At 39.4% G+C, this 16934-nt stretch overlaps 1 protein-coding gene across 10 annotated transcripts in view; it reads left to right on the top strand.

Moving 5' to 3' along the window:
* FOCAD (focadhesin) overlaps positions 1–16934 on the top strand; it is a 319932-nt gene that overhangs the window by 283070 nt on the left and 19928 nt on the right. For all 10 annotated transcript variants that reach the window (XM_021063120.1, XM_021063095.1, XM_021063125.1 and 7 more), the window contains 2 exons: positions 7687–7815; positions 10675–10790. In XM_021063120.1, coding sequence (XP_020918779.1) covers positions 7687–7815; positions 10675–10790 — 245 coding nt within the window. The remainder of the gene's footprint in view (positions 1–7686; positions 7816–10674; positions 10791–16934) is intronic.

The raw sequence follows: 16934 nt of genomic DNA, 5'->3' as shown, positions 1-16934 counted from the left end.
GAAAACATGCTGATAATAAGAGTCTGAAACATCTGAGGAAGGCTTGGATTAGAAGTAGGGGTTTTCTCATCGACACATGAGTAGTTTGTGAACCTATGAATAAATGAGCTTGGGCAGAGAGACTCAGAGGAAAAACACAGAAGTCTCAACAAGCATTTATTTCAAGAATGAGGGTATGATATGGTTTTAGGTGGAAAAGCATGGAAAGAAAGACTGAAAAAAAAAAGTCCTTGAATTTGCCATTTAGATAGCAAGTAGAAATCTTAGGCAGTTTAAGCAGGATGGTAGGGGCAATAGATAGATAAAAATTATGTTAGGATGCTTTTTATTACAGAAAACAGTGACTCATTTCAAGTGACTCCAAAGTAAATACATTTACTGCATGGATTCCTTGGGAATAGTTTCTGGCCTCAGATTTCTGGGAAACCCAGGGCTGCATAGTATCAATCTCTTTCATGGATTCTGCTTTCTCTCCAGACTGCTTCATGTCTTTCTGTTCTTTTGAGTGCTTTTTTGGTGATATAAAGTACCCATAACTTAGAATGTGCTATTTTAACCATTTTCAAGTGTACAATTCAGTAACATTTAGTACATTCACAATATGCAACTATCACCACTATCTTGTTCCAGAACATTTTCATCACCCCACAAGGAAACTTTGTACCCCGTGTGCAGTTGCTTCCAGTCCCCAATTCATCTGGCCCCTAGCAACCAATAATCAGCTTTCTGTCTCCATGGATTTGCCTTTTCTGCATGTTTCATTTAAATGGAATCATACACTATATAGCCTTTTGTGTAATCACATTTTATCCGTTTATCCATCAATGGACATTCAGGTTGCGTCTACCTCTTGGCTATTGTGATTAGTACTGCTATGAACATGGGCAAACAAGTATCTTCTTGAAACTTTGCTTTCAATTCTTTTGGAAGTGAGATGGCTAGGTCATAAAGTAGGTCTATTTTTAATTTTTTTGCAGAGCCCTCATACTTTTTTCTATAAAGGTTTTTCTGTTTTATAATCCCATCAGAAGTACACAAAGATTGCAATTCCTCCACATCCTCACCAAAACTTAATTATTATCTTTTTACTTTTTTTTTTAAAGGTAGCCATCCTAATGGGTATGAGGTGATGTCTTATTGTGGTTTTAATATGCGTATCTCTGATGATTAGTAATGTTGGGTAATGAGTAATGTTTCATATCTTTGTTGGGCATTTGTGTATCATCTTTGAGAAAATGTCTATTCAAATTCTTTGCCCGTTTTATATATTTCTCCTTTTCTGTATACTTATCCTTTCTTCAATGGTTTTACCTTTTGTTGACTCTGCTTCTGGTTCTGCTTCCCTCTGTCTTTCAACTTCTAATTCTTCTACTTGTCTTGCTAACTCTGAATGTGCTTCTCCTTTTTCCTGTGCTCCTCTTTTTTGTAGCTCATTTTCCTGATTATATCTTACCTATATGCTTCTTCCTTTTTCAGTATCTGCTGATTCTGCTGTTTTTTCTGCCTCTTTTTCTCCTTTTTCCTGTGCTTCTCCTTTTCCCATGCTTCTTATTTTATACTGCAGCTGTTATTTCTTTGGCTGATGACTCTGTCCCCACTTCTGCTTCCCCACTTTTAAGGGTCTGCTGATTCTGCTGCTTCTTCTGCCTCTGTTTCTCCTTTTTCCTGTGCTTCTCCTCCCTGCAGCTGTTTTCCTTTTACTGATTATGCCCCACTTCTGCTTCCCCAATTTTCAGTGTGCTGATTCTGCTGCTTTTTCTGCCTCTTCTTCTCCTTTTTCCAGTGTTTCTCCTTTTTCCATGCTTCTCCTTTCTGCAGCTGAGTTTCCTTTTACTGACATTACCCCTACTTCTGCTTCCCAGCTTTTTTTTTAAATTTATTTATTTATTTTCCATTTTTTTATTACTCAAATGAATTTATCACATCTGTAGTTGTATAATGATCATAACAATCGGATTTCACAGGATTTCCATCCCACAGCCCAGGCATATCCCCCCACCCCCCAAACTGTCTCTTCCGGAGACCATAAGTTTTTCAATGTCTGTGAGTCAGCATCTGTTCTGCAAAGAAGTTCCGTCTGTCCTTTTTCAGATTCCACATGTCAGTGAAAGCATTGGATGTTGGTGTCTCATTGTATGGCTGACTTCACTCAGCATGATAGTTTCTAGGTCCATCCATGTTGCGAAAAATGCTGGCATTTCATTATTTTTAGTGGCTGAGTAATATTCCATTGTGTATACGTACCACATCTTCTTGATCCACTCCTCTGTCGATGGACATTTAGGTTGTTTCCATGTCTTGGCTATTGTAAATAGTGCTGCAATGAACATTGGAGTACATGAGTCTTTGCGAGTCATGGTTTTCTCTGGATAGATGCCCAGGAGTGGGATTGCTGGATCAAATGGTAGTTCTATGTTTAGTTTTCTGAGGAATCTCCACACTGCTTTCCACAGTGGTCGCACCAATTTACAATCCCACCAAACAGGGTTCCTTTTTCCCCATACCCTCTCCAGTTCTTACTGTTTGTGGACTTATTAATGGTGGCCATTCTGGCTGGTGTAAGGTGGTACCTCATAGTGGTTTTGATTTGCATTTCTCTAATAATGAGTGATGTTGAACATCTTTTCATGTGTTTTTTGTACATCTGTATGTCTTCTTTGAAGAACTGTCTGTTTAGATCTTCTGCCCATTTTTTGATAGGCTTGTTTGTTTTTTTGGTATGGAGCTGCAGAAGGGGCTTATAAATTTGGGAGATGAATCCCTTGTCAGTTGATTCACTTGCAAAGATTTTCTCCCATTCTGTGGGTTGTCTTTTTGTTTTGTTTAGGGTTTCCTTTGCTGTGCAGAAACTTTGAAGTTTGATTAGATCCCATTTGTTTATTTTTCCTTTTATTGTCAATACTCTGATAGGTGGCTCTGAGAAGATGTTACTGTGGTTTATGTCAGAGAGTGTTTGGCCTATGTTATCCTCTAAGCTTTATAGTGTCTGGTCTTATATCTAGGTCTTTAATCCATTTGGAGTTTATTTTTGTGTATGGTGTTAGGGAGTGTTCTACTTTCATTCTTTTCCATGTGGCTGTCCAGTTTTACCAGCACCACTTATTGAACAAGCTGTCCTTTCTCCATTGTATATTCTTGCCTCCTTTGTCATAGATTAGTTGGCTGTAGGTGCGTGGGTTGAATTCTGGGCTTTCTATCCTGTTCCACTGATCTATATGTCTGTCTTTGTGCCAGTACCATGCAGTTTTGACGACTGTTGCTTTGTAATATAGTCTGAAGTCCAGGAGCCTGATTCCTCCAGCTGCATTTTTCTCTTTCAGGATGTCACTATTCTGGGTCTTTTGTGCTTCCCAACAAGCTTTAAAATATTTTGTTTGAGTTCTGTGAAAAATGTCCTTGGTAATTTGATAGGGATTGCATTGAATCTGTAGATTGCCTTAGGTAGTATAGTCCTTTTGATAATATTAACTCCTCCAATCCACCAGCATGGTATATCTTTCCATTTATTTGTGTCATCTTTGATTTCTTTCATCAGTGGCTTGTAGTTTTCAGAGTATAGGTATTTTGTTTCTTTAGGCAGGTTTACTCCTAGGTATTTTATTCTTTTGGATGCGATGGTAAATGGGATTGCTTCCCTAATTTCCTTTTCTGCTTTTTCATGTTAGTATATAGAAACACTGTCGATTTCTGTGTATTGATTTTGTATCCTGCAACTTTGCCAAATTCGTGGATGAGCTCTAACAGTTTTCTGGTAGAGTCTTTAGGATTCTCTAGGTATAGTATCATGTCATCTGCAAATAGGGATAGTTTTACTTCTTCCTTTCCAATTTGGATTCCTTTTATTTCTTTTACTTCTCTGATTGCTGTGGCTAGGACTTCCAGAAGTATGTTGAAGAGTAGTGGCGAGGGCGCACATCCTTGTCTTGTTCCTGATCTCAGTGGGAATTCTTTCAGCTTTTCACCGTTGAGAATGATGTTAGCTGTGGGTTTGTCATATAATATGTCCTTTATTATGTTGAGGTAGGTTCCCTCTATGCCCACTTTCTGATGGGTTTTTATCAGAAATGGGTGTTGGATTTTGTCAAAGGCTTTTTCTGCACCTATTGAGAGGATCATATGGTTTTTATTCTTCAGTTAGTTAATGTGGTGTATCACACTGATGGATTTGCGGATACTGGAGAACCCTTGCATCCCTGGGATAAATCCCACTTGATCATGATGTACAATCCTTTTAATGTATTGTTGGATGCGGTTTGCTAGTGTTTTGTTGAGGATTTTTGCATCGATGTTCATCAGTGAAATTGGCCTGTAGTTTTCTTTTTTTGTGGAGTCTTTGTCTGGTTTTGGTACCAGGGTGATGGTGGCCTCATAGAATGAGTTTGGAAGTATCTCTTCCTCTGCAGTTTTTTGAAATAGTTTTAGAAGGATAGGTGTTAGCTCTTCTCTAAATGTTTGATAGAATTCGCTTGTGAGCCATCTGGTCCTGGACTTTTGTTTGTTGGAAGTTTTTAAATCACAGTTTCAATTTCAGTTCTTGTGATGAGTCCATTCATCTTTTCTATTTCATCTTGGTTTAGTCTTGGAAGATTGTACTTTTCTAAGAATTTGTCCATTTCTTCTAGGTTTTCCATTTTATTGGCATACAGTTGCATGTAGTAGTCTCTTATGATCGTTTGTATTTCTGTGATGTCTGTTGTTACTTCTCCTTTTTCATTTCTAAGTTTATTGATTTGAGTCCTCTCTCTTTTTTTCTTGATAAGTCTGGCTAGGGGGTTATCAATGTTGTTGATCTTTTCAAAGAACCAGCTTTTCATTTCATTGATCTTTTCTATGGTTTTCTTTGTTTCTATTTCATTGATTTCTGCTCTGATCTTTATGATTTCTATCCTTCTACTAACTTTAGGTCTTGTCTGTTCTTCTCTCTCGAGCTGCCTTAGATGTAAAGTTAGCTTGTTTATTTGAGCTTTTTCTTGTTTCCTGAGGTGGGCTTGTATTGCTATAAACTTTCCTCTTAGAACAGCTTTTGCTGCATCCCATAGGTTTTGGAGTGTCGTATCTTCATTGTCATTTGCTGCCAGGTATTTTTTAATTTCCTCTTTGATTTCTTCCATGATCCATTGGTTGTTTAGTAGCATGTTGTTGAGTCTCCACGTGTTTGTGTTTTTTCAGTTTTTTTCTTGTTGTTGATTTCCAGTCATATAGCATTGTGGTCAGAAAAGATGCTTGATATGATTTCAGTTTTGTAAAGTTACCAAGGTTGGATTTGTAGCCCAGGATAAGATCAGTCTTAGAGAATGTTCCATGTGCACTTGAGAAGAATGTGTATTCTGTTGCTTTTGGATGAAATGTGCTATAAATATCTATTAAGTCCATCTGGTTTATTAAGTTCATTCAGGGCCTGTGTTTCCTTATTGATTTTCTGTCTGGTTGATCTGTCCATTGCTGTGAGTGGGGTGTTAAAGTCCCCCACTATGATAGTGTTCTTGTCAATTTGTCCTTTTAAGGTTGATAGCAGTTGCCTTATATATTGTGGTGAACCTGAGTTGGGTACGTAGATATTTAAAATTGTTATATATCTTTTTGGATTGATCCTTTGAATTATTGCTTCACTGCTTTACAGGGTCTGCTGATCCTGCTGCTTTTGCTGCTTCTGCTTCTCCTTTTTCCTGTGCTTCTCCTTTCTGCAGCTGAGTTTCCTTTCCTGACTTTACCCCTACTTCTGCTTCCCAGCTTTACAGGGTCTGCTGATCCTGCTGCTTTTGCTGCCTCTGCTTCTCCTTTTTCTATGCTTCTCCTTTCTGCAGCTGAGTTTCCTTTTCCTGACTTTACCCCTACTTCTGCTTCCCTGCTTTACAGGGTCTGCTGATCCTGCTGCTTTTTCTGCCTCTGCTTCTCTTTTTCCTGTGCTTCTCCTTTTTCTATGCTTCTCCTTTCCGCAGCTGAGTTTCCTTTTCCTGACTTTACCCCTACTTCTGCTTCCCTGCTTTACAGGGTCTGCTGATCCTGCTGCTTTTGCTGCCTCTGCTTCTCCTTTTTCCTGTGCTTCTCCTTTCTGCAGCTGAGTTTCCTTTTCCTGACTTTACCCCTACTTCTGCTTCCCTGCTTTACAGGGTCTGCTGATCCTGCTGCTTTTGCTGCCTCTGCTTCTCCTTTTTCCTGTGCTTCTCCTTTTTCTATGCTTCTCCTTTCTCCAGCTGAGTGTCCTTTTCCTGACTTTACCCCTACTTCTGCTTCCCTGCTTTACAGGGTCTGCTGATTCTGCTGCTTTTGCTGCCTCTGCTTCTCCTTTTTCCTGTGCTTCTCCTTTTTCTGTGCTTCTCCTTTCTGCAGCTGAGTTTCCTTTTCCTGACTTTACCCCTACTTCTGCTTCCCAGCTTTATAGAGTCTGCTGATTCTGCTGCTTTTGCTGCCTCTGCTTCTCCTTTTTCCTGTGCTTCTCCTTTCTGCAGCTGAGTTTCCTTTTCCTGACTTTACCCCTACTTCTGCTTCTCTGCTTTACAGGGTCTGCTGATCCTGCTGCTTTTTCTGCCTCTGCTTCTCCTTTTTCCTGTGCTTCTCCTTTTTCTATGCTTCTCCTTTCTCCAGCTGAGTGTCCTTTTCCTGACTTTACCCCTACTTCTGCTTCCCTGCTTTACAGGGTCTGCTGATTCTGCTGCTTTTGCTGCCTCTGCTTCTCCTTTTTCCTTTGCTTCTCCTTTTTCCATGCTTCTCCTTTCTGCAGCTGTCTGTCTTTTTACTGAGTCTGCTCCTGTCTGTGATTTCCCCTCTTTCAATTTCTGCTGATTCCACTGCTTTATTTTCTGATTCTACCCCTCCTTTTCCTGGTGATGGTTTTCCCTTTGCTGATTCTGCTTTTCTTTTTGCTAATGCTGATTTCCCTCCTGATGTTCGTGTTGGCCCTTCTGCCACTTGTACTTCCCCTTATTGGTCTTCTACTTGTTCATACATCATTTCTGACCTCCTTTTAACTTCACTTCTACATGACCTTCAATGGCTACTGCAACCCTGGCTTCACCCTTTGGCTCCACTCAAAACTGCTATAGTGTCTCATGTTTTCAATTTCACATTACCTCTCACCTGAAAGAAAAGGTGGGGGATATATTATTAAAGTCATGGTACTGTGTCCTACATACCTGGTTAAGCTATGGATTAGCTGTTACTTCAGGTGCCCACCTGTGGAGCAGTTAGCTGTGGTCCAGGCTGAGGTGAAGAAGTAGAAGATCATGTGGAATAGAACACAACCATTTAGTGCCACAGAAACTGAAAGTAACCCATTGTCCTTAGAAGGAAATGTACCTCAGTGGCAGTAATTGTCTCCTCTTCCAGAAATGGACTAAGGATTGCATGAGCAATAACGCAATAGATAATAAGGTAGAATAAGTTACTCTTTTTAGGAAGCTAGGTAAAGAGACATGAGAGAGTATGGAAGAGAGTTAAGTAGCAATGTGGAACATTTCTGTCCAGACGAGAAGGAAATACTGGAGACAAATGAGAAACAGAAGAACAGATGGAGCAAAGTTTGTAGCAAATGGAGTTTACTTTAAGAGCACAGAATTGCAAGGTTGAACACAATTAAAGGTGTGACATCAAATCCTTTGAAACTAGAAGAATGGAGGGAATGTTGGCATTTTCTACTTTCGTGATGCTATTGAGGTGTTTCATTATTATTTTCCCTTTCTGTTGCAGGTCCTGAATCTGTGCCTCCTTCCCTTCTCAAAGTAGTGATGAAACCCATAGCAACTGTTGGGGAAACCTACCAGTATCCTCCTGTGAACTGGGCTTCACTCCTCTCTCCACTTATGAGGCTAAACTTTGGTAAATATCAAGTGTTTTTAACATCTTCAAATTCTGCTTTTAGGATGTGACCTGAATAGAAAATTAGATTGGGAGTTCCCATCATGGTACAGCAGAAACGAATCCGACTAGGAACCATGAAGTTGAGGGTTCAATCCCTGGCCTCGCTCAGTGGGTTAAGGATCCGGCATTGCCATGAGCTGTGGTGTAGGTTGCAGACGTGGCTCAGATCTGGTGTTGCTGTGGCTGTGTCATAGTCCAGCGGCTACAGCTCTGATTAGACCCCTAGCCTAGGAACTTCCATATGCTGTGGCTGTGGCCCTAAAAAGACAAAAAAAAGAAAATTAGATTGTATGTCACAATTGGTAGAGACTAGACGGACCTTGGACCTCTGGGATCCTGAGGTTTGTCTTCTTGGATGGGACAACTGGGTTACTTTCTTTGAGGAGGGGGATGTCTGAAGATCCAAATTAGATGCACTCATCAAAACAATGCCGACTGAGATGTGTGTGTTGCTGGGTGTGTGGTGCATGTCCCAGAAAACCTGATTTGATGGTTATCAAATTGCATTTCCAGAACCTAGTTTCAAGGAAACGCCCTATGGGATGCTGTACTAGTTTTTTATTGATGCTGCAACAAATTACCACATTTACTGACTTGAAATAACACCAATTTGTTATCTTATAGTCCTGTAAGTAGGAAGGCCAAAATGATTCTCACTGGGCTAAGACAAGGTATTGGCAGCACAGCATTCCTCCCTAGATACTGAGAGGAATATTGTGGCCTGAATGTTTGTGTCCCCTAAAGAGTCATATGTTAAGATCCTAACCCCCAATGTGATAGTATTAAGGGGTTGGGCCTTTGAGGGTGATTAGGTCATGAGGGTGGAGCCCTCTTGAATGAGATTAGTGCCCTTATAAAAGAGGTCCCCACAGAGCTCTCTAGTCTACAATGTTTGGACATAGCAAGAATCAGCAGTCTGCAAACCAGGAAAGAGCTCTCACCAGAACCCAGCCATGCTGGCACCCTGATCTTGGACTTCCAGCCACCAGTACTGGGAGTAATACATTCCTATTGTTTATAAACCACCCAGTCTGTGGTATTCTGGTGTATCAGTCTAAACAGACTGAGACATGGAGAAGACTTTTCCCTCCCTTTTCCAGCTTTTAGAGGCTGCCCACCATCTTCAAAACAAGCAGCAGAGAGCTGAGGACTTCTCACGCTGTCATCTTTCTGATTCTTGACACCAGGAAAGGTTTTTCCACATTTAAGGATTCATGTGATTAATGGTCCATTAGAGTAACTCAGGATAATCTCCCCATCTCAAGGTCCTTAACCTTAATCATGTCTGCAGAATTCCTTTGCTGTGCAAGGGAACACAATGACAAGTTCCAGGGGTTAGATATCGACATCTTTGGGGACCATTATTCTGTTTATACAGGTACTTTGTGGTGAGAGGCAAGGGGAATGCACACATCAGTTTGTCCATAGCAGTCTCTTTTATGGAGTTAGCATATTAGCATATGCAAGTTTAATAGCATGTATTTTAACCCCCCCCCAAGAAAAAGAGGGAGGGAGAACAATTTTGACAATGCCTTAAAATTGTTTATGTGTATATAATACCATGAGTGCTCTACTATTTACAGTAGGTGCTTGCTTACATATGATAAAAAAATATACGTGTACTATAATTTTTGTACAATTTAAGGGATAATCAAAGATGACTTCTTTCATTTTTTTAGGACTGCGCCCATGGCATATGGAAGTTCCCAGGCTAGGGGTTTGAATTGGAGCTGTAGCTGCTGGCCTATGCCACAGCCACAGCAATGCCATATCCAAGCCGCATCTGTAGCCTACACTGCAGCTCAAGGCAATACCAGATTCTTAATCCACTGAGTGAGGCTAGGGATCAAACCTGCATCCTCATGAATACTACTCGGGTTCATTACCCCTGAATCACAATAGGAACTCCCTCAAAGATGATTTCAATTAAAGACAATTTTTCATTTGAATTTGAACCTAACCCTATATAAGATACGATGTCACATATTATTATTTCCAGAGATTTCATTTGATAAAAATATGTCCCCATGCCCCCCCCAAACTTTTGTGTGCTGTATTGAAGTTGTTTGTGTTTTAGTTAAAATCTTTTGTAAAAGAAGGAAAGGGGAGTTCCCATTGTGGCTCAGTGAGTTACAAACCTGAATAGCTTCCATGGGGATGTAGTTTCAATCTCTGGCCTCCTCAATGGGTTAAGGATCTGGCATTGCTGTGAGCTGTGGTGTAGGTTGCAAACCCAGCTTGGATCGCGTGTTGCTGTGGCTGTGGTGTAGGCGGGCAGCTGCAGCTCCAATTCAAACCCTAGCTTGGGAACTCCCATATGCCATGGGTGTTGCCCTAAAAAGAAAAAAAAGAAGAAGAAAGGGTCTGTTTGGGAAAAAGCATCTGCTGATTAGGATCAGACTGTTAAAAAGACTTGATCGCTAAAGAAAATGGCTACATCTTAAAGTCGTTCCAGACCTAGATTTCTCTATGTGCTGAATGAAAGGTAGAGAGACGGGGAAAACAGAAACAAGAGATTTTTAGCTAAAATTTTCTCATAATTTTAACAGCATGTGAGTGTTTAAGTCTCCATGGATATAATAAGGGAAATTTCCCAAGCTAGCTTGAGACCCTTGCCAGCTCCAGGACTCAGGACTCTGATCCAGTGAGCACATTTCCTTGCTTCAAGCTAAACATCTCTTGAAATACCTTGTGATTTTGCTGAAATTCTGTTTTAGAAATCACACAAGCAGATGTTTGATTCAAGACATTGAAGCCTAAAAATGAGTCAGAGACGCACCTACATTACAGATACTCTTTTCTTTTCTTCTCTTTCAGGTGAAGAGATACAGCAACTGTGTCTTGAAATTCTGGTGACCCAGGCTCAGTCTTCCCAAAATGCATCCGCACTTTTGGGAATGTGGGTGATGCCACCACTGATCCATGGTCTGAGTGTATGTAGTAATGAAGGGTATTGAGCCATAGGAGGATATGGTTCTTTTAGGGGAGATCAACGTTCATTTGGGTGTGAGACCTCAAAGTCAAGAGTGGACAAGTAGAATTTACAAAGAGTGAGGGCTTGACAGTAGCTGGCCAGCAGATTGGAAAATTACATTATTCAGAACTCTGCCATGGCTGTCACCATTCAGGCTTCCAGCTACCATTTATTACAAGAAGAAGGAAAATGATAATCACCTATATTAAAATTCCTTTCTCAAGATCATACGGGTAGAAAGCTGTAGAGTTATTGGAGCCTGAGGTTATTTGTTTATGTGATATACATAACTATCTCAGCAGGTATTAAAAGAAAAGCAAATCCACATGTACTAGATATATGATCCCTCCCTTTCACAGAAAAGGCAGCAATTATAAAGTGAGCCTTAAAGGCTTGGTAGGATTTCATTAGGCATCAAGTTAGACACGAGGGGATGGATGTAGGTAGGAAGGTGTAGGTGGAAAGGATAGAACAGCTCTGCCATGGTGCCTACCTTGAGCAGAGTGCTAAGGAAGAAGTGATCTGGCCTGGTATTTATGATAGACGGAAGAGGCCAGTACCTTCCAAGGTTTAGGCTAAGTATAAGTAGGAAGAGTGGGGTAAGACTATTTAAAGATGTGAAATTAATAAAGATGTAATATTTGGGGTGCAATTCAAATTAGGACCAAAAAAAAAATTCTGTGATTTCTTAGAGGGTTACCAATTGATTATAAACTATATGATCTCATATTTGTTATTCTGCCATTCCAGGAGGCTTTAATTCTTTGAAAATAGTGCAAAGCCCTCTTATTTCCTCAATCTTTTGGCTTCAATTTCTACTCTGCACTTTTTCTTTTGAAATCTTTCCTGCATATCCTAATGCTTTTTAATTGAAGGTCAGTGTTACAGAGATCTGCATCCTTTCTGTCAGCTGTTATCATTACCTGTCTGCTCCATGCAGCTCCCATCTGGCTTCTACTTAATGAATGCTTGCTATGTACCTACTTCTGATAAACACTCAGTGAGTGCTATCAGATGTCAGATTTAATCTCTCTTCAAATCTAGCAGGCCAACTTTTTTTTTTTTAACAGCTCTACTGAGTTACAGATTATATTCCATAAAATATGGCTATTTTAAGTGTATAATTTAATGAGTGTTAGTACTTAGTACATTTGTACATTTTTATCCATCACCAATAACATTTCCATCACCTCAAAAAATTCAGTTAATCCTCACTCCCCAATCTCAGCTCCCACTGATCTTCTTATTTCTTGTTTGTCCTTGATTATAAATCTTTCTTATTAGCTTTGTTAAGTGGCAACTTAAATTTGTAAATTCATTTTAAAATTATGTTCCTTCTCATTTAAAATATCTGAAACAGTATGTTCTTTAAAGTGAAATTTTCTGATAACTCATGCAGCTATATTGATTTTTTTAAATGTACTGATTTTTGTCAGATTTTATTGATTTTATTTTTCTTCTAAAGAAATTTTCTTTTTTTTCCTAATTTATAATGATTTTTTTTTTCCATTATAGCTGGTTTACAGTCTTCTGTCAATTTTCTCCTGTACAGCAAGGTGACCCAGTTACACATTCATGTATACATTCTTTTTTCTCACATTATTATGCTCTGTCATAAGTGACTAGATATAGTTCCCAGTGTTATAAAGCAGGATTTCATTGCTTACCCATTCCAAATGTAAGAGTTTGCATCTATTAACCCCAAACTCCCAATCAACCATACTCCCTCCCCTCCTCTCCTCCCTTAGCAACCACAAGTCTGGTCTCCATGTCCATGATTTTCTTTTCTGTGGAAAGGTTCATTTGTGCCAAAAGTTATATTTCAGATATAAATGATATCATGTGGTATTTCTCTTTCTCTTTCTAACTTCACTTAGTATGAGAGTTTCTACTTCCATCCATGTTGCTGCAAATGGCATTATTTTGTTCTTTTTTTATGGCTGAGTAGTATTCCATTGTATATATATACATATCTTCTTAATCTAATCATTTATCAGTGGACATTTAGGTTGTATCCATGTCTTGGCTATTGTGAATAGTGCTGCAATGAACATGCGGGTACATGTGTCTTTTTCAAAGAAAGTTTTCTCCGGACATATGCCCAAGAGTGGGATTGCTGGGTCATATGATAGTTCTATGTATAGTTTTCCAAGGTATCTCTGTACTGTATTGTTTTCCATAGTGGTTGTACCAATTTACATTCCCACCAACAGTACAGGAGTGTTCCCTTTTCTCCGTACCCACTCCAGCATTTGTTATTTGTGGACTTATGAATGATGACCATTCTGACTGGTATGAGATGGTACCTCATTGTAGTTTTGATTTGCATTTCTCTAAAAATCAGGGATGTTGAGCATTTTTTCATGTGCTTATTGGCCATCTGTATATCTTCTTTGGAGAAATGTCTATTTAGGTCTTTTGCCCATTTTTGCATTGGGTTGTTGGCTTTTTTGCTGTTGAGTTGTATAAGTTGTTTGTATATTTTAGAGATTAAGCCCTTATCAGTTGCATCATTTGAAACTATTTTCTCCCATTCTGTAAATTGTCTTTTTTTTTTTTAATGGTATCCTTTGCTATGCAAAAGCTTTTCAGTTTGATTAGGCCCCATTGGTTTATTTTTGCTCTTATTTCTGTTGCCTTGGGAGACTGACCTGAGAAAAGATTTGTAAGGTTGATGTCAGAGAATGTTTTGCCTGGATTTTGGTAATGCCTTGTCTTACATTTAAGTCTTTCAGCCATTTTGAGTTTATTTTTGTTTTTGGGTTGAGTCCTTAGGGTTTTCTATATGTAGTATCATGTTGTCTGCACACAGTGACAATTTTATCTCTTCTCTTCCAATTTAGATACCATTTATTTCTTTTGTTTGTCTGATTGCTGTGGCTAGGACTTCCAATATGATGTTGAATAAGTGCTGAGAGTGAGCATCCTTGTCTTGTTCCAGATTTTTGTGGGAAGGCTTTCAGCTTTTCTCCATTGAGTATTATATTTTCTGTGGGTTTGTCATAAATGGCTTTTATTATGTGAAGGTATGTTCCCTCTATACCCACTTTGGTAAGAGTTTTATCATGAATGGATGGTGGACTTTGTCAAATGCTTTTTCTGCATCTATTGAGATGATCATGTGGTTTTTTTGATTTTTCTTTTGTTAATGTGGTGTGTGATATTGATTCATTTATGAGTGTTGAACCATCTTTGTGAACCTAGGATGAATCCCATTTGGTTGTGGTGTATGATCTTTTTTGTATGTTGTTGCATTTGGTTGGCTAAAAATTCATTGAGAATTTTTGTGTCTATATTCATCAGAGATATTGGCCTATAGTTTTCTTTTTTGGTGGTATCTTTGTCTGACTTTGCTATTAGGGTGATGGTGGTGTCATAGAATGTCTTTGGGAGTGTTCCTTCTTCTTCAGCCTTTTGGAAGGTTTAAGGAGGATGGGTATAAGTTCCTCTTTGTGTGTTTGGTAGAATGCACCTGTGAAGCCATCTGGTCCTGGACTTTTATTTATAGGGAGTGTTTTTATGACATATTCAATTTCCTTTCTAGTGATCGGTCTGTTCAGTTGATCTATTTCTTCTTGATTGAGTTTTGGCAGGCTGTACGTCTCTAGAAAGTTGTCCTTTTCTTCTAGGTTGTCAGATTTGTTGGCATATAATTGTTCATAGTATTCTCTTATGGTTTTTTGTATTTCTGCAGTATCATTGTGGTTTCTCCTTTTTCATTTCTTGCTTTGCTTATTTGGTTTTTTTCTCTTCTTTCCTTGGTGAGTCTGGCCAGAGGTTTGTCAATTTTGTTTACCTTTTCAAAGAACAAGCTCTTGGTTTTATTGATTTTTTTTTGAATCTCTAGTTTATTCATTTCCTCTCTGATCTTTATGATTTCCTTCCTTCTGATGACTTTAGGTTTTGTTTGTTCTTTTTCTAATTCATTCAAGGGGTGGGTTAAGTTGCTGATTTGTGATTTTTCTTCTTTTTTGAGGAAGCCCTGTATTTCTCTGAATTTCCCTCTGAGCACTCTTTTGTGGCATCCCATAGATTTGGTGTGGTTGTGTCTTCGCTATGATTTGTCTCAAGGTATTTTTTAATTTCCTTCTTGATTTCCTCATTGACCCATTGGTTTTTTTTTTTTTTTTTTTTTTTTTTTTTTTTTTTAGTAGCATGTTGTTTAGTCTCTATGTGGTTAGGTTTTTCTCATTTCTCTTCCTGTGGTTGATTTCTAGTTTCACGCCATTGTGGTCAAAGAAGATACTTGAAATAATTTCTGTACTCTTCAGTTTGTTGAGGTTAGCTTTGTGCCCCAGTATGTGATCAATCCTTGGGAATTTCCATGTGCACTTGAGAAGAATGTATATTTTGATATTTTGGATGTAATGTCCTGAAAATGTTGATGAAGTCTAACTTTTCTATTGTGTCCTTTAGGATCTCTGTTGCCTTATTGATTTTCTGTCTTGAGGGTCTGTCAATTGATGTGAGTTGGGGTGTTAAAAGTTTCCTACTATTAAGGTATTCCCATCAATTTCTCCTTTTTTGTCTGTTAGTATTCATTGAAGGTATCTTGTTGCTCCTATATTAGGAGCATACATATTGATGATTGTAATATCCTCTTCTTGAATGGATCCTTTTACCATTAAATAGTGTCCTTCTTTGTCTTTCTTTATGGCCTTCATTTTAAAGTCTATTTTGTCTGATATGAGTATTGCAACTGCTGCTTTCCTGTCTTGTCTACTGGCATGAAATGTCTTTTCCCATCCCCTCACTTTCAGTATATGTGTGCCCTTTGCCCTAAGGTGAGTCTCTTGTAGACAGCAGATTGTAGATTTTTGTTTTTTATCCAATCTTCCACTCTGTGTCTTTGGATTGGAGTGTTTAGTCCATTGACATTTAAGGTAATTATTGATAAATATGTATTTATTGCCATTTTAAACCTTGTTTTCCAGTGATTCTATGTTTTTCTTTTCTTCCTTTCTTTTTCTTTTTTTTTTTTTTTTTTTTTGTTGGATGATTTCCGTTTATTTTATGCTTGTGTAGTTTTTTTTTGTTTGGTTGGTTTTTTGTTTTTTTTTTAAGTTTTTGTGAATGTAATGTTTGGTTTTGAATTGTGGTTGCCCTGTGTTTTAAGTATGTTAACCCCTTCCTATATCTCCTTGCTTTAATCTGATAGTCATATAGGCTCAAACACATTATTAAAATTAAAAAAAAATCTGTATTTTATTACTTTCCATGCCCACCTCTGAATTCAGAGATAACTTTGATGGTTTGCCCCTGCCACCTGCAGACCATGTAAGATACACCCCATCTCACTTAGCCCACACAGGAGGTGCTGCACAGGCTGTTCGTGATCCTGGGAAGTGACAGAGATCAAGCATGTAGGCTCTGCCCCGAGCCTTTGGCAGTGGCAGCAACAGGGCTGGTGTGCTCCAAGGGGTGCAAGTGTAACAACAGGTGGTGTTTGGTTACAGTGCCCTCCTCTGTGGTACCCTTGAGGTGCTTGGGGCCTCAAGTGGTGCCTGTTCACGGACCCCTAGTGGTGGCAGGCCACTCCCACCTCTGGAGTTAGACATAACTGTGGTGGCTTGCCCTCGTCATCTGTAGACCATGCAAGAAGCACTTCATCCCATTTAGCCCCACAGGAGGTGCTGCACCAACTACTCTTAGTTGTAGGTTCCTGGGAAGGGACAGTGATAAAGCATCTGGGCACTGCCTAGAACATTTGGAAGTGGCAGCAGCAGGGTGGGTGTGCTTCCAGAGGAGTGAGAGTAACAACATATGGTGTTCCACTGCAATGTCCTCCTTTGTGGTGCCCTCTGAGGTGGTTGTGGCTGCAAGTGGTTCTTTTTCAGGGATCCCCAGTGGCTGTGGGCCACACTCACCTGTGGAGTCAGAGATAGCTTTGGTGGTTTCCCCCACCACGTGCAGACCTTGTAAGAAGTGCCCCATCCCAGTTAGCCCACACAGGAGGTGCTGTACCAGCTGCTCCTAGATGTAGAGTCTTGGGAGGGGACAGTGATCAAGCATCTGGGTGGTGCCCAGAGCATTTGGCAATGGCAGCTGCAGGGCAGGTGTATTCCCAGGGGGATGAGAGCAATAACATGTGGTGCTTGGTTGT

Source organism: Sus scrofa, chromosome 1 (assembly GCF_000003025.6).
Source record: "Sus scrofa isolate TJ Tabasco breed Duroc chromosome 1, Sscrofa11.1, whole genome shotgun sequence".
NCBI classification, from domain to species: Eukaryota; Metazoa; Chordata; class Mammalia; order Artiodactyla; family Suidae; genus Sus; species Sus scrofa.
The sequence above is the reverse complement of the archived record's forward strand: the minus strand, read 5'-3'. Positions and strand labels throughout refer to the sequence as shown.